Source organism: Melanotaenia boesemani, chromosome 14, assembly GCF_017639745.1.
Source record: "Melanotaenia boesemani isolate fMelBoe1 chromosome 14, fMelBoe1.pri, whole genome shotgun sequence".
Classification (NCBI taxonomy): Eukaryota; Metazoa; Chordata; class Actinopteri; order Atheriniformes; family Melanotaeniidae; genus Melanotaenia; species Melanotaenia boesemani.
Window position 1 is genome coordinate 18,078,388 of NC_055695.1, and position 20,886 is coordinate 18,099,273.

General features: G+C 37.0%; 2 protein-coding genes across 8 annotated transcripts in view; both read left to right on the forward strand.

Annotated features, from left to right (window-relative positions):
* The window catches only part of LOC121652746 (receptor-type tyrosine-protein phosphatase F-like), a 68,342-nt gene extending 67,235 nt beyond the window's left edge, over window positions 1–1,107 (forward strand). For all 6 annotated transcript variants that reach the window (XM_042005705.1, XM_042005704.1, XM_042005706.1 and 3 more), the window contains 2 exons: window positions 119–254; window positions 921–1,107. In XM_042005705.1, the coding sequence (XP_041861639.1) occupies window positions 119–254; window positions 921–989 (205 nt within the window). In that variant the 3' untranslated portion in view covers window positions 990–1,107. The remainder of the gene's footprint in view (window positions 1–118; window positions 255–920) is intronic.
* A 3,330-nt stretch (window positions 1,108–4,437) lies between these two features.
* On the forward strand, window positions 4,438–19,306 carry LOC121653102 (lysine-specific demethylase 4A-like). Of its 2 annotated transcripts, none has more exons than XM_042006339.1 (22): window positions 4,438–4,571; window positions 5,867–6,031; window positions 6,427–6,602; window positions 6,742–6,856; window positions 7,018–7,211; window positions 8,447–8,496; window positions 9,577–9,680; window positions 10,108–10,245; window positions 10,645–10,877; window positions 11,121–11,278; window positions 11,992–12,392; window positions 13,307–13,406; window positions 13,500–13,684; window positions 14,280–14,484; window positions 14,652–14,728; window positions 15,243–15,298; window positions 15,485–15,593; window positions 16,376–16,564; window positions 16,686–16,856; window positions 17,246–17,365; window positions 18,301–18,393; window positions 18,553–19,306. In XM_042006339.1, the coding sequence occupies exons 2-22, from the start codon at window positions 5,894–5,896 to the stop codon at window positions 18,691–18,693; spliced, it is 3,153 nt and encodes a 1,050-aa protein (XP_041862273.1). In that variant the 5' UTR covers window positions 4,438–4,571; window positions 5,867–5,893; the 3' UTR covers window positions 18,694–19,306. The 2 variants fall into 2 exon arrangements, with proteins under 2 accessions (XP_041862273.1, XP_041862274.1); XM_042006340.1 differs by having other exon boundaries at window positions 13,310–13,406.
* The last annotated feature ends 1,580 nt before the right edge of the window (window positions 19,307–20,886 follow it).

The window sequence follows — 20,886 nt, forward strand, 5'->3', positions numbered from 1 at the left end:
GGAGATCCATCTACACTCCAAAAAAACAGTTTGCTTGCATGATGAAATTTGTCTTTAGTATATGTGTTTATATGTAATTATCTAAAGAGTAAAGAGTCTTCCAATGTGTGTACACCAGTGCTGGTATTGGGCGGACTGGTGTGTTCATCACCCTGAGCATCGTGCTGGAGAGGATGAGGTATGAGGGAGTAGTAGACATCTTCCAGACTGTCAAGATTCTCCGAACTCAGAGGCCAGCCATGGTTCAGACAGAGGTACTCGCTTGTTGGATGTTCTAGCCCAGAGTCTGTATGAGCACTGATACAAATAATAATAGTTATGGATAAGATTTATATACTGACTAATAAATGCCATGAAATGCCAAAAGAATGAAGGAAATGTCACAAACAGTATTTGCTCTATTATTAAATAATAATTTAAAATTATTTTGCAAGTTTCACTTGTCACGGATGATCTGATTTAGATTGTTTCACTTACTGTTGGGTAGTTATTTAATCTATAACAATGCTTCATATTTATTAAATTATTCATATGCATGCATTTACATTATTTTATGACTAGAATCAATATACGGTATTACCGTTTATCTCATGATTTTCCCTGGCTCACTTTGAGCAACTATTTTTTAAATTGTTTCAAAGAAGTCAAAGTGTCATTAGAAGGCATTAATATATAAATGATAGGATAATTTCTTGATTAAATATTCACCCCACTAGCGTTTTCCTTTTTTGTTTCGTTTCAGGTTATGATTTAAATAATTAATTGTTTTATTTATTAATTAAATAAAAATTTAAATAAAGTAATTGAAAATATAACTCTTAAAAAGGTACAAGACAAATCCTAATTATCCCAATACTTCACTTCCTCTATTACCCTATTACTGCTTCATTTTTAACTTGTGTATTCATCTTTGTCTATAGGACCAGTACCATTTGTGCTACCGGGCTGCTCTGGAGTACCTGGGAAGCTTTGATCACTATGCAACATAACCCAGAAATACACCTGGTCTCTGAGCCATTCCTGCTCCACTCCACAGAGGTCCTCGTGGCCTGAGGAGGGGACTGAACAGGGCTGATGGGGGGATACTCACAGCTGGACTAAGGAAAGGTTAAAGGACAGAGAAAATGACAAATGATGACCTCCTGTGGGCTGCTGCTATGATACTGCCATAGAAACCACACCAAAACCTTTCAAAGGCCAACCCTGACAGACTTATGATCAACTTATTCCTTGTTTTCCACAACTCTCCAACTTCCTCCTCCTATAGCAAAACAAATTCTGTTTTATTTCCTTTATTGTTAATATGTTGATATAACTAATTTGAATTTATTTTTTAATCACATAATTTGTATTAACTTCATTTGAATATCTTTTTTTTTTTAAGAAAAAACTTGTTTATTTTTGACATGCTATGAGTTATTAAAACTAATGGTAATAAACTCACAACTGCTTTTTTGAATGTTTTTTATTTTTCTTCATTTTACTGTCAGTTTTATCTAGTTGGTTTTGGGGGGAATGATTGGTTTTCTGGACTAGACTTACCATTAGCTTAGGGCAGCTCTCTGAGCATTAAAAGTTGGATATCTTGTGGATAACGCTGCAGACTCAGTATGTTTGACACTTGATGTTGGCCCTGACTTGACAATGATAGCTTCATGTTATAGGTTGGAACTGTATAATTTATGTTAAACATAAAGGTAGCAGAGAGGGCTTACTTGAATCTAGTGTTTTATTTCTCAGTGGCAACAACTTTACGAACTTTTTTACACATATAATTGTATCAGATACAGTTCTGCAACTTCAAAATGCCTTTTGGACTCTATGCCAGCTAGGTTTTTCAAGGACATTTTCCCTCAATCAACACTTCTGATAAGTTTACCCATGTTGGTAGGCTTTGTATCACAGGTTTTTAAGATCGCTGTTATCAAGCTTCTATTTTATTTGAAAAAAATTAGTATTGATCCAGATGTTCTGACCAGTTGTAGACCTTTATCCACCCTACCCATTTCTTCTAGAACCCTTGAAAGACTTATTGTAAATTATATGACTGAAAAATTGTTAGGCTAAGTTTTCATTATGATTTGGAGAAAATACAAAGAATTCATGTGTTTACATTTCCTGTTTTATCTCAATGCTGCATTGATCACGACACTCTATTGCAACAGCCAGATAATGTCACTGATATTAAAGGACCTAAACGTGGCTGGTTTAAACCATATTTATATTCTAGTTTGTTCTTGTTAATGACTGTGAAGTCAAATGGAATAAATGAGTAACAAGCAAGTCTCAAAGACATAATTACAGGATAATCTGTCATTTTCTTTCTCTGGAACCAGTCAGGATACAAGTTACTGTATTTAACCCAAAACATCTCAAGGAAAAACATGTCTCAGTTAAATTTAAATGGCATTACCTTGGTTTCCAGTCATACTGGGAGCAGTCTGAGTTATGTTTTTTTGGTTGTTTTTTGGGGATTTTTTAAATATTTACAGGACAGAATTTTAGGATTGCCTTCTTTGCAGCAGTATTGTCTAAATTAGAAAGATTCTTAAAATAATGCAGAAAAACCTTTTTAATGTTAATGCTTCTTAATTGGACTAATGCGATTCCTTAATCACAGGAAAAATAATAATTATTAAGTTTTAATATTTCTTCATTGGCTTCCTGATAAATACAGGGTATAATTTAAAGTTTTTTTAACCTTAAATAAAAATCTTTTAATGAACATGATGTATGTATCAAACATCATAGTTCCATATTTTCCCATCAGATAACGTCTCTATCAAGCTGCAGGCTATTTTTAGTTCCTACTGTTTCCAAAGACCCTGAAGTTATCGGGCGTTTCTTTTCTTTTCTTTTCTTTTCTTTACATATTAAACATTTTTTAACCAGATTAAAACCCCAGAGATCAAGATCTATTTTGCAAGTGCAATCTGGCCAAGAGGACAGCAGGACATATTAATAAAATACAATAACAACAATTAAAACAACCAAATAACTTTGCAATTTCATACAGTTGGATACAATAAGTGAACTCGGCAGTTTGAGAAGTATTACTGAACCAATTAGGAGACATAAAAAAGCCTTTGGGCTGACTTTTGTGACCCTTAGCCATCCCTATAATTTTGCTACCACTGGATTTGGCTGCTTGGGGGACATTCTTTGATGCACTTAACCCCCCCGGTTCTGGTGGAAGTGTTTTAAAAGGGAGTTTTTACCCTACACTCTGTCACCCACTATAATACCTTGCATGGACAGGACAAAAATGTAATGCGTTCTGTTTGTTTCCTTGTCTTGACTCTTGTATAAAAATGGTTTTACAAAAATACAGTTGTATTGAACTGGATTGAAATGGACGGGATTGGTTTATACTGAAACTTTTTAAATTAGATGGTATGTATCAGGAACTTGAATTGATCTTTTTTTTTTGTTTTTTTCCTTTGTAAAGTGCCTTGGACTGATAATATAAATACAGCTGGCGCTATATAAATACAACTGACTTGAACTTGAGTATTTAAAAAATAATTATGTGCAAAAAATAAATATGCAAAAACTACTCACATCTGAGTAACTTGCAGCATATACTGAGTTTTTTTTTTTTCACTAACTATTCTTCAATTTTATTAAAGATCCCAAGAGCTTTGGAGACTTTCATCAAAAGCGTATAAAGGCATTACAAGAAATTGTGTCAGTCCACTGATTTAAAAAAAATGAGACATCAAATTAATCCCGTACACTGTTTATATAAAGAACAGAAATTCATTATGACACATGGGAGGTAAGATGTTTTTAAATAACATCATGACATCAGTTTTTTTCCCCTTTGTTCAGAGAGCTTACATGGAGAATGATAACAATGGCTGCAACCAGAACGTATATATATATATATATATATATGTGTGTGTGTGTGTGTGTGTGTGTGTGTGTGTGGCCGCTTCCAGCACTTTTAAAGTAAGACTCTCTCAAATATTCTGATATATGAATATGTCACTATCACAGGTATTCTAGCAACAGTCAGCATTTTCCTTTCATGCCTCCAGCTACACACCCTCTATGAATCCTATGTTTCCCTCTCACCCCTTTATGTCACCCATTGTTAGGCAGAGAGTAGCTGAGCTTCTAGAAAAAGATTTAAAAAAAAAATAAAAAATAGAAAAAAAATCAAATATAATATTTAGATTTAACATTTTATGGACGAGTCCTTTTATCTAAAACTGCAAGGCTTATATAAAAGGTTTGTCCTAGCTGATACTTTCCGTTCTGTGTAAATGACTCCACTGCATATAATATTTTTATTGATTTTATTTAAAGACAGTACTTTGCAGTAACAGATCTGAGCGAGAGCTTAAAGTGCTAAACTTTTCGTACACTATAAGCACTTTTAAATTAACCTGCATTGGCTAAGGGCCTAAGGAACCCCTCCTCCTCATACATATGTAAACAAACACATACTGGGCATGCGTCATCGGAATAATGGAGGTCTGTCTTCTCAACTCGAAGTGATGATGTCTGTTTCTTTTCAGTTTTCTGTGATCTGGCAAACAAAACAACCCTACTGCATTTCGGCTTGTGTAAGTTATTGTCTGTTATTTGAATAGGAATCCGTTTGTAGGAAGGCAGGTCTTATTAAGTTTGTTTCGAAGAACCTAACGGGATAGCATCAAGCCATGTTTGCTAGTTCGTTAGCTGAAAGCTGAGAGCAGCTGTCAAATCTCTAATTCCGCTACACATTGAGCGTATGCTTCTTTAATAAATCCCTGTAAGGTTTGACGATGCACATTGCATTATCTTTACATGTTGGTGCAAAATTATTTATTCTTGACTGTTATTTTTTTTAATTATTGGTTGACAAAACTTTTAACTAGGAGGAGCAAATCAAGCTTCCTCGCAGTTAGCATGTAAGCTAGCGGACTAGCTAAACATTTTCCCGAGAAGGTGTACGGTCAGTGGGCCATGGTGTTTAATAGACGTGGTTTTGGTCCAATCACATACTTAGGCTCCGATAAAGTTGGAATTCTATCCAATCATGGTGGGCCACCAAATCTTCATATTTTTGGTTCTTAAAGCGAGTTCACGTTGCAGCACGTTAAACGTCATACGCTTAGCAATACTGTAATCATATTGGGGTACAAAAATAATGAAGAAACAAGCTAACAAAAGTGGCATTGTGGGGAATGCCAAAACACTAGTCTATTTTAGTATTACTATTTATTGTTGAGTACCCCAGGTTTTTTTCCCCTCAGCCAGCATGTCTATATGGGGCCCATACGGGTTAAATTTGGGCTGCAGACATTGGTCCTAGGTGGGTTTGTCCGCATTTTCCACGGTGGCCTCATCAGTGTTTGCCCATTTGGGCCTCAAATGGGTTCTGATTGGGTTCCAAATAGGGCCATATCCATATTAGCCAGCTCCAGCCCAAACTCACTCAGCCCACATTTATACTTTATAGGACTCATTTAGCCAGCTTACATGGGCTCCCCAATGTGGGGCCCATTTTATAAAAATGTGATATTTATCTAAAATCAAAGGGAAAGGGACTTCCTTTCCTTTTTCTTTATACACTTGACAGTACTTCACATAGAAATACTTATGGATTCAGTATCCATCATGCAGAAATTTACACTGTCATAGTAATTGTAATTTATATTGATAAATGTGTGTGGACAGTAGGAGGGAGTTCAAATAACAATACTCAAAGAACAGACCATATATCAGCACTGACAGTTATGCAGTTGTGTAACCTGGTGCTCATGTAATTGGATCATCTTAATATCACAGTTGTTTTCCAGGAAGATAAAGTGTAAAGGAAAAGATGGAAATGCCAAAATACAGCCTAAATGTGTGTCCATGTTTTTCCACAAATCAGAGTTGAGGCCATAGTAAGAACCTGAAGATGACTACAGAGACGCCAGCCCAAAGGGAGGGGTTCAGGATAATGACGTTCACCCCTTCCAAAGAAGAGTTCAAGGACTTTAGCCAGTATATTGGCCATATGGAATCAGAAGGAGCGCACAGAGCTGGGATAGCTAAAGTAAGTGGGGTTTGTTTCAGTTTGTTCTTTGTAAAGTTATAATAATGCAGCATGTTCACAGATTAGTTTCACCTAAATTAGTCTGTTATAGATTGTACTACAATAAATGCATTGATTATGTAGCTACTGGTATTCCTAACTTTTAGTTAGTTCAGTTCTTGAGAACTGAACACTTGAGCAACAATAACTATGCAGGCAACTACTAAAACAACTAAAAAGGCGCCAAAAATTACTACATGATGTACAGAAATGATGTAAAACAGATATCCTTACTTTTGACCAGCCTCTATGTAACATACATAGAGACTTGATTGATATGAACCTGAAGGTATCGTGAGGCCTCATTCAAAGCTGCAGTCTCACAGCAGCCTTTTTTTTGTTTTCTTCTTCTGCAGATTATACCACCTAAGGGTTGGAAACCCAGAAAGTCATACAATAACATTGATGACCTGGTGATTCCTGCTCCGGTTCAGCAGGTGGTGACTGGCCAGTCAGGACTTTTCACCCAGTACAACATCCAGAAGAAACCAATGACTGTCCATGAGTTCAGAAAGACCTCTAAGTTGGACAAGTCAGTTTACACAGTTGGATATGTTTACATATTTTTTTCATATAGTCTACAAGATTAAAATGCCTTAATGTGTGATTAAAATACCACGTCTTTTTGTTTAAAGTTTTTATATTGAGAATCTCATTAATTTGATCCTAAGGTTTTGCAGTCCAAGATATGTAAATTTTGGGGAGCTGGAGAGGAAATTTTGGAAGAACCTGACCTTTAATCCTCCACTTTATGGGGCTGATGTCAGTGGGACGCTGTATGATCCAGTGAGTGGGAACTTATTGAAAGTCTGGAACCTGCTTATGATCACTTTAAACTTTCAAATGTTTGCCTACACAGTCCACATCTCTTATTAATCTCTTTCATCATCATCATTATTTTTATTATTATCCCAATTGACAGTTTGTTGTACTCCCCTCCTTTGCAGGATGTGACTGAGTGGAACATCGGTCATCTAAATACCATCCTGGACACTGTGGAGAGTGAGAGTGACATCAAGATTAAAGGAGTCAACACACCATACCTCTGTTTTGGGATGTGGAAGAGTGCTTTTGCATGGCACACAGAAGACATGGATCTATACAGCATTAGCTACCTGCACTACGGAGAGCCGCAATCATGGTACAGTCTCACAGATCATCACACCATCAGAACAGGAACATGTCACACACTGAACATTCTCATATACACCATGGAATTTGGATGTGAAGATATTTTTCAGATTAGAAAGTTGCTGATCACCGTTTTTCTTCTGCACATACGTCAATTCTGCTTTTTCAAGTTAATGTAAATGCCTCACTAACACTGGGGCATTTGGCTTAGAAATTAAGCCGACAGTGTTGATGTAAACACATGCTTATAGGAATGCAATTGCTGTAATGCACATGAAAAATCACTGGGTGGCAGTAAAACTCCTCTCTTATGCTGCTGCAGACGGGTGCACAGAGAATAAATCATGGAAAGTGTGTCCTAACTGTTAACAAATGTCCCTGCAAATCTTAAGTGTTCATGTTATTGCAGATAGCTGTGACAGCATTAGGATAATAATTTTAATTAAGAGCATCACAGACTTTTTCTTAAAAATATATATTTTTAGTTCTTTATTTATAAAACTGAGTTGGTTTTTTTTCTATAACAGGTACATTTCAGTGTGCTTTTGACAGCCTGTGATTGACTTTGTCAGTCAGAACTACCAGTGATGTAAGAGTTGAAGCAGTAAAGCGGCTGAATTGAGGTCATATTTCAATTTAGCAGCATAACAGTGGTGGATTTTTGTATCAGAGCAACACTTTTAGAGAGAATGAGTTTTTGTTTTATAGCTGTTTTTATGCAGAACTGCAGAGATCTCATACTGGCTGAAAAAAAGTATGAAAATATGATCTTCAATATCTTTTTTTTCCTTGACTATTAAGTGCAAGTGTTCCTGCTGGAAATGACATTTGTGTTGAAAATAAATTGTTAAAAGTAGCAGATCGAATAAATGGCAGCCTCTCTGGGGGTGACAGCCTCAAAGTAATGGATCTAAAATTCTCAGTGTAAAAATGCATCACATATCATCTGTGTCAGTCAAGCTAGTCATCCAATCAGGGAAGAGTCGTCAAAGAGATGGTTCCTAACCTGTGGGGTTAAACGCCTGACACCCCCTGACAATAACACAAAATTATATAAATTTTTTTTTGTTTGTTTTAAATAGAATCTTGCTTTCTACAGTTTTTTTTTCCCTCCAAAATAATCAAAAATTGCTGAATGTGCTAGAGTTCTAAAAGAAACATAAATAATCTAAAGTAACACCAGCAGTTTTGTGCCCAGTTACCTTTTATATCTGATTACATCTTTATCTTTGTGTTGCTCTTTAGGTATGCTGTCCCACCAGAACACGGGAGAAAACTGGAACGACTTGCCAAAGGTACATGGTGGAACATCCATGTTTCTTTTAATTCATTCAGGCCTGATTTTTAACAAAAAAGACATCTCAAAGCACACAGGTGTTTCCTTTTTCTTTCTATGTTGGTGCCATGTTAGTGGCAGCTTGTTGCTTTAGCTCTGGTGATATTGTGCATTAACAGGCTTATAGTCTTGATTCTTACATGCTGGTGTAAATGATGCACTGGCTCAGGAATTTCTGCTGGTAATAAAAGCACATTTAACATTTCTTTTGCTGGCTCACCATGACAGCTGAAGAGGTGTTTACAAGAAGGAGCAGCCGATTGCACTTTTCAAAAACTTAAGTCTTCCTAAAGTGCTCAGATGGGTTGGTGAAGACAAAGCATTATTCTACAGGGAACCTAAAGTAGAGATCAAGGAGAAGGCACCCGTCATACTTTGTGCTTACCATACAAGTCTGTGTTATGATCTGAGATTGCTAAGGATCTCTGGTATATGTCAGAGAAGACCTTACGCAGCAGTCCAGCTCTCTCTTTAACAAGGTCTTAATGCAACTTGAGTGGAAGTAAATGCTGCGTAGTTGCTTGCGTAGGATATATAATGGTAATGCAAAGTGAGCTGATTGATGCCTCAACTTCATTACAACCAGTTTGAAAAATAATGGAGAAAAAATATTTTTATAGTCAAAATGTGGATTTGAATATAATTAATTATCTTTGAAGAAATTTGAAGCTTTTTTAATCCTTTTTAAACTTTGTGAAGATCGTGTATATTTGTTTTAAATGATAACTTGTAGTCTTTCTAATGATAACATTTCTAAGTCCTTTCTATCATCTTTTTCTGTAGTTGATGTCAGTCTCTTGGTCCAAGTGCAACAAATTTAGAGCGAACAATGTTAAAGTTTTGATTTTTGCTTTCGAATGTAAATATTTTTTGTACTGCCGTGAATAAACTCCAGATAACTTTAGTTAAATGCTTGCACAACTGCTCTTGTTATTTATTACCTGACAGCTGAAACACTGATTTTGATAGTTTTACTTAAAATCCATTAATCCAACTTAAGAGCTTCACTTACGACCTGAATGTTTTCCTGCATTTACAGGTTTTTTCCCTGGGAATACTCAGAGCTGTGAAGCCTTCCTGCGCCACAAGATGACTTTAATTTCACCCTCAATCCTGAAAAAATATGGTATACCATATAAGAAGGTAATGATTAATTAAAGTTTTGTTGATGTTATTATGTAAAAATATGCAAGCGTATTCATTTTTTTTCTTTCTTTCTTTATTTTTTGTTTATAAAAATAAATGTTCAAATTCCTAAAATTACCTGATTTTTCTGAAGCATAATGGTGCATTTAGTTTTAGTAACATGCAATAACACGCAGAGGTTTAGATGTTGTAGTGGCTCTCATTACACGTCTTTTGTTATTGTTTTGGGTTACAGATCAGTAGTGACAAACATTAAATGAAAGTTTAAAAATCTGTGATGAAGAACTAGAAACTTCTTAAAAAAGTAATGGGAACAAAACAGATAATAAAATGATAATATTTGAATATAAATATTGGAAATGAGAAATATTTAAATCATATTCTGTAAACTGTGTCAACTCTTGCAAATCTGTATTTATATCAGGTCACCCAGGAAGCTGGACAGTTCATTGTGACATTCCCATTTGCCTATCATGCTGGTTTCAACCACGGCTTCAACTGCTCTGAGTCAACCAACTTTGCCACACAGCGATGGATTGATTATGGAAAGCAAGCAACTCTGGTGTGTAAATCGCTTTAACAGCAGTGAAAATAAGTGTCGCATGCAAGCAATCCAGCTCAAGAGGTTTTGAAACAAAATATTAAGTTTTAAGTCATTTTTGTTCAAACTGTTTCATTAGTTTGTTTTTTTAAAATTATTCTTTTGAACAACAATTCAAAAGCAATGTCTGATTTTCATTGGTTGATTTTTTTTTTTTTTTTGTACATTTTTGTTTTTTATTATTACTTTGGACGGTTTCAAGTTATTTCAGTGACTTTTGGGGTTTTTTCTTTCATTAACAGAGCGGTGCCAACAATTTTGTCCATGTCTATATATGATGGTGTATATTGTTAACAACTAATTTAAAACAGCAATCATATAGTATATCATTTGATCTGTTTTTTTGTTTTTTTACCTCAGTGTTCATGCCGCCAGGACGTGGTAAAGATACCGATGGATGTGTTTGTACGCAAGTTTCAGCCTGACCGTTACAAACTATGGAAAACGGGAAAAGACAACACTCCTATCGACCACTCCAAACTCACCCCAGAGGCGGCAGAGTTTCAGAAGAAAGATGAGATCGATCCCGCTAAAGAGAGCTCCACTGAAGCTTCATTTGAGGAGCCTACTACTCCTGTCCAGGAGGACAAAAGGTCATAATTGTACCTACTAACCCATCTCTACAATATTCACTCACTATTCTACAGTCCTGTGAATTGTTGTTCATATTAAGGGTAAACTGAAGTGATATCAGTTTTCCCACTTCACAAGTGTAACAAGAGTTTAGTAAATTACAGAGAAAATATTTTCATTAAAATTTCAACCTTCTTTTTAAAAACAATGCTTCCCTTGTGTTGTAACACGTGTCCTCACTGATGTCTTCCTAACATTATCAGTCCAAAGCATCAGACTGGGACAAAGCGTGAGCATGAAGCTGTTGAGACGTCAGAAGATGTCAAATCTGATCTGACAGTGAAGGAAACTAAGGCGGTGGAGGCTAAGAAGTCCAAACTGTCAACCAAGAAGCCTCCAATGAAAGTTATTGGCACACCAGGTAAAGACACCAAACACTTATTTAATTTTTTTTAAATTAGGATTGTAGATGTTGTTACCATTACGTAACGTCTTAGATATTTCCCATTTTGAAACCTGAGTGAGCTGAGAGATACTGACTAGAGGTAGTTGAGCTCATTTTAATAGGAAAGGGGCTCTGAGTGTTGTTTGCACATACCCATAGACAGTCCAGTGTCCGGCCTTCTTGAATGAAGGTCTGCCAACTGGTCACTCAGCTGTCCTGCCGGTATGACGACTCATGTTGGTGATAGCAGTGAAATCTGGAGGTTGTGATTGGGAGAAGTCACAGGTTCAATCTGATACTGAGTAGTTTATTTGTTGTCCAGAGTCAGTAATGATCATCGCTATCTTGTCAAGAGAATTTTTTTTTTCTACAAGTAGTAAATTGCAAGGTGGGCCTCTTTTACCTTTGTAACTATTTCTTTTGCCCCTCCTTATTTCTCCTTATTTCTCCTTATTTCTCCTTATTTCTCGCACAATATAAGTCAAATAGCTGAGAGTTTGTTGGAAACTGAGTGAATTTCCATAAGTTGGAATAATAAGGCTATGGGTCTCGTGAATAAGAATAAATAGAGATATTAAAGTTCATGGTGAGCTGCCTGTATTAAACTGAATGTATCAAGCTGGGAAGAAAGTGGCATACTGAACCAGTGTTAGCAGTTGCAATAATATAGTTGTAATAATCTCTTTCAGACACATTAAAAGTCCAGCAGGAACCTAAGAAGGAGAAGGATGCTAAGCCACAGTCTAAATATCCCTGCAAAGCCAGCAACAAGAAAACTTCAAACAGACGAAGTCCTGCAAAAAAAGAGAAAAATGGTGTGACATCTGCAGATATTTGTCCTCCTGAAGCTGTTGAGAAAAAAGTGATGTCCCAAAGTACTGAGGAGGCATGGAGCAGAGTGGAGCCTCAGGTGGAAACTAATTCCAGCCCCGCGCAAAACATATTTCAGAGGACACTGAGCCCTGCAGACGTCCTTCATGTTCACAGCTATGCCAAAGGTGATTATGGAGAAGAAGTTCAGCCAAAGGAAGAGGAAAAGAGTGACGATAGCGATGAGAAGGAGAAAGACATCAGATATATCAGCAAAGAAGTAAGTGCACAAAAATAACACAGCCTGCACTACACTCATGTTGTTAGAAGAATGGTAATGTTTGTTTTTATCTTTTTTCTTTACTTTTACTTTATACTCTTCCTCAGTTTTTTCACATTATTTGAAGAAACGTAACCACCATAGATAACATGAGCCTTCCATCAGACTGTTTCATCAAACTCTGTTACTATAAAGAATATTTATTCTTTGTCAAAGAAAAAATTTTACAGCTGCATAGCTGTTACAAAAAAATGCATCAAGTATGCATAAAAATAAGTGTGGTGTGAAATTACATTATTTATTCCAGCCACTTAAGAACTGGAAACTCCTCTCTTTGCACAGTCAGATATAGAATTTCAGAAGCCTCTGGTTAAAGATGCTGTTGTTGGACCAGTATATATCAGTTAGAGTAGTGGTTACTAACCAATGTTTCAGACAGGCCAAACGGCTATTTGTGTGCTTACTGTGCGATAGTAGGCTTCTAACAATAAAAACAGAAGCCTTGCAGAAACATAAAACGCTTCATATTCATTACACCTGACATGTTGTCCCGGTATGAAAGCCCAATATGATGTTTTTTGTTTGGATATGTTCACACAGATTTTATGTAAGTAAAGAAGTTTATATTCTTAATAGCATCTTGGAAGAGTCTGTGTTTAAGCTTTTTTATGCTCTAATGCTTCTTGGCCTTCTGTTTTGTGGGAAGAAAGTTGAACGGTTCACTTGCAGGATGGGTGAGGTGGCTAACACACGTCACTCTGCTCTTGCACCTGCTAGTGTAGATCTCAGTGGGAAGGAGGCTGCTATGAGTTTTTTTTTTTTTTTACATTGAAATTATTTAAACTGAATTTCACTATGGTCTGCTGGGTATTATCCTTTATCTTGTTTGCTAATGCTGATGCTTTTATTTCCAGCAGGTGAAAGAAGTAGTGGCAGCATATGGGGAACTGGAGAATGATCTGGAGGAACTGCCAGGCCACCATCCACTTATAAAGGAATGCATCAGTGATGAAGGTCTGTCATAGCAGAAACACTTACTGTGGTCACTAAAACCCTCCAAGAATTTAGATGATGATGAGTATATTATTTTTGCTTTTTTTGTGCCAGAGGGCCCAGATGAGCTTCCCACAGTAGAGGAGGGTGATTTGGAGGGGGAGACCTGGGCTAAGCCTCTGGTTCATCTGTGGCAGAGCAGACCTCCCAACCTTAAGAAGGAGAGGGAGTATAACCAGCGCATGGGATCCAAATATCCATACTGCTCCATCTGCATGCTATTCCACACATACCAACAGGTAATCTTCACCAGTGCAGGCTCAACTCACAAATACTTATTTACTGTTAGTTCACAACTGAAGCCTTCTTCAGCTGGCCTCAGTTGTGCAGCCAAATGAAGAAGGCCTTAGCTCCAAACCTTCTTTTCCATGGGAAATGGGGGACTGCCCTTTTTGTTTGTTGGGTTGTTCATTTTATAACCAGGTATCTGCAGGATATCTGCTGCTGTAGAGTACATCAGCCGGTTGGGTTCTGTAATGGTCTGAGCAGGTTTTTACATTCCTTAGCAGATCTTCAGAAGATGGTGTATTTTTTTATCCTTGGCAAAGGGTTACAGAGGTTCTAAGTGTTTTATCTGCGATCTTCTGTCTGAAGTCAGCTGCTCCGTAATAGGGCTTGGTACCCATGCTCCGGTGGTGGGGATCATGATGTATCTCTTCTGTAAAGATGCATTTGAAAGGAGGGTTTTGTACTCTAACATCGTGGTATTTTGACTAAAGGATGTCTCATGACATATCATTAAGAGCTCAGGAAATAGTGTCAGCTTGTTAAAAGAACAAGTATTTCTCCTTAAACTAAAGCCTTTTTATTCTTTCTGTGTGCTTTACTTGTCAGACTGAGGGTACGAACAATGTAGACAGTCCTGTCAAGGTGGCTGGTGGGCAGATGCGGACCAAACCTCTAATCCCAGAGATGTGTTTCACCACTACCACAGAGGAGGACTCTGAGTGTGAAGAACAGCCTATTACACTTTTTCTCGAGGACGATGGAACCAGCCTCCTCATCAGCTGCTCACAGTGCAGTGTTCGGGTGCACACCAGTCAGTACACACACTTAAACTGAGAATTTTGCTTTCAAATTAGAAATATAGGCTATGTTATTAATATGTAAATGAATATGTTCTGAATTAGAAATGGATGACAGATGATTTTGTACCACTGGCTATATCACTTATGTCAAACTGCGTCTTGTTCTTATATATTCCAGCATGTTATGGCGTAGATCCAGTCAGTGTGAGCAAGGAGTGGAAGTGTGCACGCTGTGAAGCCAATGCCATGACTGAGGTCAGTATGGTTGAATTTACTGTACTATACTTTAACCATTAGGCAGGTTTCAAGGTATGCCATAGTTTTAAAAAGTTATTTCAAAACCACTAAAATTTTCATTCATATGGCACCAACAGGATTAGCTGTTTTTTTTTTTTTTATCACTAGTGTAAATTCTTTCCAGCCAAAAACAGAGTGGCCATTGGAGACAATACTTCTAATAGGATTTCACATGTATGAGAGCAGCAGCCATCATTCTTGACTAAATTAACCATAATGCTGTTGTGCCATGAATGACTGCAACCAGTGGCAAGAGTTTGCATATAACACTGCTGCAAAATTACCTTCAAAATGGCTTCTTAACAAGACAAAAAGACATAAATATTTAACTAGCTAACATCAGCCTGTTGCCATCCTAATTTTACTTAAGACTGGAAAAGGCCAGAGAAGTATTATTTGTTTTTTATTATTACTACCACCTTTTACTTCCTATTGTTTGATGACCGTTAGATGATCCTCTGTGTTATTACAGAGCTGCTGCTTGTGTTGGTTAAGGGGTGGAGCCTTGCAGAAAACCAGCAACGATAAGTAAGTTCCAACGCCATGAAGCATCTCTGAATAGTCACAAGTACATCAAGATGTTTTTGCTCTTCTGGATTTTGATGACTGTTTTTATTATTTTAAATGCTTAGTTACAACTGAAGCAAAATACTGAGTTCCTCGGTGATGGACACGCTGGTTGGTCATCACTTATGAACAGTGTGTATGTTGCAGGTGGGTTCATGTGCTCTGTGCCGTGGCTGTGCTGGAGGCACGCTTTATTAACATCAATAAAAGAAGTCCTGTGGATTTAAGTGCAATTCCTCTGCAGAGGTTTAAGTTGGTGAGTTCCTACAATACCAGCAGGGCAACACAAAACTCAGTGTCTGGAAAGTAATTTGTTAAGTAAAAAAACACAATTTTAGGGGACAGTAATTTATTACTTGTATTAAAAGTGTTTTTATTTATTTACATTTTTTTTCTATTTTAAATTTTTTTTATTTTATTTTATTTTTACATGTAAATATTTCATTCTCATTTTAATTTAACTCCAGTTTTAATTAAATAAATGTAATTTACCAACATTATTTAAATCCAATTCACTTAAATACATATTTAAGTTATAGACACAATATGAAATCAGCTGAATTTGCTTTGAGGTGAGATGAGGGTGCTGTTGAGGGAACGTCTGAACCATTGGATCAAATTTTGATTCTGGATCAGTGTTTCTTCAGGGGAATTCTTACAATAAAGTTTAGACACAGACAGACAACAGATAACTTAGATGGTCTCTTAGCAAATTACTCAGTATAAAGCTGCTGCTGATGATGTCCACTGATCTCCCACACATGTTGTACACATGCAGCCAGTTACAAAAAATATAAGTAAAAATTGTTATACCTTTTACATAAGTATGTTGCCAGTTCACATGGCGTGTACATCCCATAATAATTTCAACTAATATTTTTTATTGGTCATTTTCCCATTATTTCCACATATTAAAGCAAACACTGACTGGCTAGGCTGTAGGAAATTACAGTGCAGCCCCACTGGAGCTGTTTTGTCTTTCCTTAGTAGTTTAAAAACAGTCTCCTGAGCACAAGGTGGTGTGTTTTCCTCTCACAGAAATGTTACTACTGTAAGAAACGGATGAAAAAAGCGTCCGGCTGCTGTGTGCAATGCTCTCATGGCCGCTGTCCTACTGCTTATCATCCCACCTGTGCCCAAGCTGCTGGAGTGCTAATGCAGCCGGACGAATGGCCCTTTGTGGTCCACGTTACCTGCTGTCGACACAAAGGCCCCACTCAGATTGAGGTAATGATCAGTGAAATGAATTTCCAATCACCAGAGACCTATGAAGCAGTTTCCAGTCACCATAAAAAATCCATAATATTAATAATAAAAACAAGACTATTTTATTTGTCTCATCTCACAGCGCAATAAAGCAGCGATGCATGAGCTTATTGTGGGACAGAAAGTCATATGCAAGCACAAGAATGGCCGTTACTACCAGTGTGATGTGGTGCAGCTGTCTAAAGAAACCTTCTATGAAGTCAACTTTGATGATGGTTCCTTCAGTGATAACCTCTTCCCAGAAGACATTGTGGTAGGTTTCATGTGTTAAGTTACCATATAATTTCATGTTGCAACACTTGAGTGGAGTACACTACTGACAAAGCTTATACACATAAGCACTGGCTCCAGCAGAAGTTTAGATGCACAACATCCCATGGTTACTGAGACTAAACATCTGCATTTTGCCCAGAGCCAGAGCTGTTCTGGTGTCAAATCTCATAAAGAAAGAGATGCCTCATACATCCATCGACATCTTTTTACAGATAATGTGAAGCAACAACAAATGGCACAGCTCTTTCACCTCTGTGTCCTAATGAATATTAAATTATTAGTTAGAACCCACAACAGAATACACAGATATCAGGATGCACGTTGTTGGTAAGTTTGAAAAGAACTCTGCAGTTTCTGTTTCATGCTCAGAGCCGTGACTGCGCTCAGCTTGGACCTCCACCACAGGGTGATGTTGTTCAGGTGCGATGGACGGACGGGCTGGTGTACGGGGCCAAATTTGTGGCAGCTCATGTCATTCAAATGTACCTGGTAAGATTCTTATTCAGTAGTTTGTATCTTTAATGTCACTGATCTGACTTTATTATTTGAAGATTGTTAAGGAATTGTAATTTAAAGAGTTCAGAGAAACTAAATAAAATGAAAATGTATCTTTATATCCACCAGCCATCAATCATGATTGACTAGTTAGTATTTAAAGACTTCCTGGTAGGTTTATGGTTGACCTACAGAAAATAAAAAAAAAAAGTTTTGAGTCTAGCTGGTGCATTTAATTTTCACAAATAAAATGAGAAATCTGGTGTATAGCCATAGCAATGTTCATATATGGGTCATGCTGAATCAAGCCTGTCAGCTCCATGTGCCCTTTTCCTGGATAAGCAGTTGTTCTGTTGTTGTCTCTTCCACCATGATTGTTGCTAATGGCAGACATGTAAGACTGTTGTGGCCTCCTTTCTGTCACTCTTGCCAGCAGTGTGATATTATTTATAGTTTATTTTTTATTTTCTCAGCCATTCTGTTTTAGATTTGCTGCTGTACTTAGTGATTATCATTTCCATGACCCAGTTTTGGCCAAGCTAGATGGCCTCACACTTGACTCTAGAGTACTTAGGTATGGAGCGGAGTTCATGGTCTACTCCAGTGAATTCATGGTGTCTATGTCCTGCAGCCAAATTAAATTCACTCCTGGAAAGATTGGCTGTTTTGAGTATTTTTCACTGATGAATAATCTTCCTTAATGTAGACTCCAAATACTTTGTAAATGACACTACATCACTTCCCAGATCGATGGGGAGCAACAATGGCTTCTGTCAGATGTTGCTGTCTGTGTAGACACAGTTCTTATAATTATTAGAAATTAAAATATTTCCAAAGTGGCATACACTATAAATAATTAAATTAAAAACTACTAATTCTAATTTTGTTTCTACCATTAATTTTTTTTCTGCTATTTTTCTGAAATGCAGGTGGAATTTGAAGATGGATCACAGCTTACGGCTAAGAGAGATGATGTCTACTCTCTGGAAGAAGAACTCCCGAAGAGAGTCAAATCCAGACTGGTGCGTTTAGCTCTGACGTTTCTTTCTATTTTCTATTTGACCTGATCCTCATTTAAAACGTAATTGTTTTAATGCTTGTAAAAGTTATGAAGCCATTATTATATATAGTATATGGTAAAGATTATATTCTATATTTGAACACTGTTATCATCTCTGCAGTCTAAAGCTTCAGACATGAGGTTTGATGGCATCTTTGAAGAAAAGGAGATCATCCAGGAGTCAAAGAGACAGAGAGTTATCAACTCGCGTTACAGGGGGGACTACATTGAGCCTGTGATTTACAGAGCCATCATGGAGTAAACGTCACTCTATGTAGCACCCTACACACCAAAAGCACTGATGGACTGAACTGTGCTCAAGCACCTTAATTCAGCAGCTAGCCTTTCTACAAAATGACTTTCTACAGAATCCACATTGGACTGTTTTTTTTTCTTTTTATCCTCATTTTCTAACTCATCTGAAGTCAAAAAGAACCTTTATATATTTAGTTTTTTTTTACTCTGAGCAGAACTCCACCCAGCATTGAGAACAGGCTGATTTTCATCTTCAGCAACACCTAAATCCCATTTGAACTGAACCCACTGAGTTAAAAGAGAGAAATTTACAGTAAGGCACTGTAGAAAAGATAAAGAAGGCATTGACATATATTTACTGTACAGTAATATGAAAATTATTCTCTACTAAATATTTTAGTGATCTCTGCCATTTGAGTTTTATTCTCAATTTAAACCATACAATCAGCTTCGTTTTATTTCTTTTTGCCATCGGTAAAATTAAATGTTGCTTGGCACATAATGAAGGTAATCACATTATTAATTTCAGCACTTATCTTGACAGTTTTGGGTCAGATGGTTGTAATTTACAGTCTTATTGTAATGTGTCTCCACTCTTAACCTTACACATATATTATTCATTTGAGTCTGTTTTATTATCTTACATTATTTTTATTACTAGTGGTGTTAATTGTCAGAAATTCATGAAAATGAGCTGAAAATAATACATTAAAAACTTGTCTACCATTTAGCTTTTATTCACTTTAACAGAAAACAGGAGAAGTATTTGACATTTGACCGGAAAAAAATGCTTATTATTGTTAATTGATCAATAATCGGCTAGTTTTGCAAATGCTAAATATGTTGAAACTTGTTGCCTCAATACAAATATAGCCATTCTAAAAAAAAAATTTTTACTTTTAAGTAACATGTCATAATAAGCTAAGGCTGCTTTACTGAATCAAGCTCATCTCTGACTTCTCTAACAAATCCGTAGTGTCCAGCTGGATTTTTTTACCTGTTTAATTTGATACTAATTGCACAGCAAGTTAACTCTTGGTTGAACTCTACTTCTGTTGCTTATACCAGAGATTATGGCACAAAGATCCAGGGAGAGATGTTTTTTAATACAGTATTTGGAAATAATGATCACCAGCAGCAGCTCAGCCAATACAGTTTTTTCTCTTCAGAAACTCAGCAACAGACAAAAGCAGGTAATCTTCAAAACACAGAGAAAACTATTATTAGCAGGAGTGGTTGTGACAAAGTTCACAGCGTTAGTATGGGTAAATCTCAACAATCTAGAGATGAGTGATCAGACTGGTGACCAATGTCTGTTTGACAACTCTCTGTTGCACTCCTTGGTCCTGAGGAGGGTTGCCTTAGTTTCCTTTTACCCTGTGGCAGATTTCGAATTTAATGAGCATAATCCACCTAGTGTAAATGCACACTTCAATAAATGGGACTGGCTGTAGTGATGTAGCGTAGAACCTCCTCCAGGTCTTGGTTTGTGTTCTCTGCCTATCCTTCGATTGTGTGTGAATACCAGAGGGTTAGACTTACTGTGGCCCCTTGAGCCAGACAAAAAGCTTTCTAAACCTAATAAATGAGCTGTGGACTGTGATCTGAAACAACACCTACAACCTTAACAACCTTCACCTCCCTGTTCTGCAGCCTCAGCGTGTTACAGTCAGTTTTGGGAAAATGCAAGCGTGCCACCCAGACAAATAAACACAAACTGTTGAAGGAAGTCTCTTAGATTGTTATAAATTAGACCCTGAAAGGCGACGGGGGTTTAGTGAGAGCACACCACCTCCTCAAAATGTCCCAGCAGTATATAAACACAGTCTTCCGTTCATCCCCTCCTCTAATACAGACACGATGACATTTGGAAAGGAGGATGGCCAAATAATCCCTGAATCTAGCAATTGCTTGGTATTATTTTCCACTGTAATTCTGTCAGGTTGTGAAAGGTTATATGGCTAAATTGAAGACAGGGGAGCGCTGGGCAAAATGCCATAATCACGGCATAATCACAAGGTCTGTGAGGAGGAAGGTAGGGCCTTGGTCTTACTGAATACCTCAACTGAGCTGAGATCTAGGATTTCATCTCCCAGAAACTTCAACACTGAACAGTTCTCTCTAATTCACAGAATGTTTCAAAATTAACACTGGTAGCCATTTTTTTTAGATAAGAGTCAAGGTTTCTGTGTCTTGTCCA

Bases quoted from the DNA above. Each gene is read 5' to 3' on its own strand.
- LOC121653102 (XM_042006339.1), top strand. From the start codon at position 5,894: ATGACTACAGAGACGCCAGCCCAAAGGGAGGGGTTCAGGATAATGACG. The intron at 9,681-10,107 runs GTAATGATTAAT...TATTTATATCAG, and splicing joins ATGGTATACCATATAAGAAG to GTCACCCAGGAAGCTGGACA. The intron at 17,366-18,300 runs GTAAGATTCTTA...TCTGAAATGCAG, and splicing joins ATGTCATTCAAATGTACCTG to GTGGAATTTGAAGATGGATC.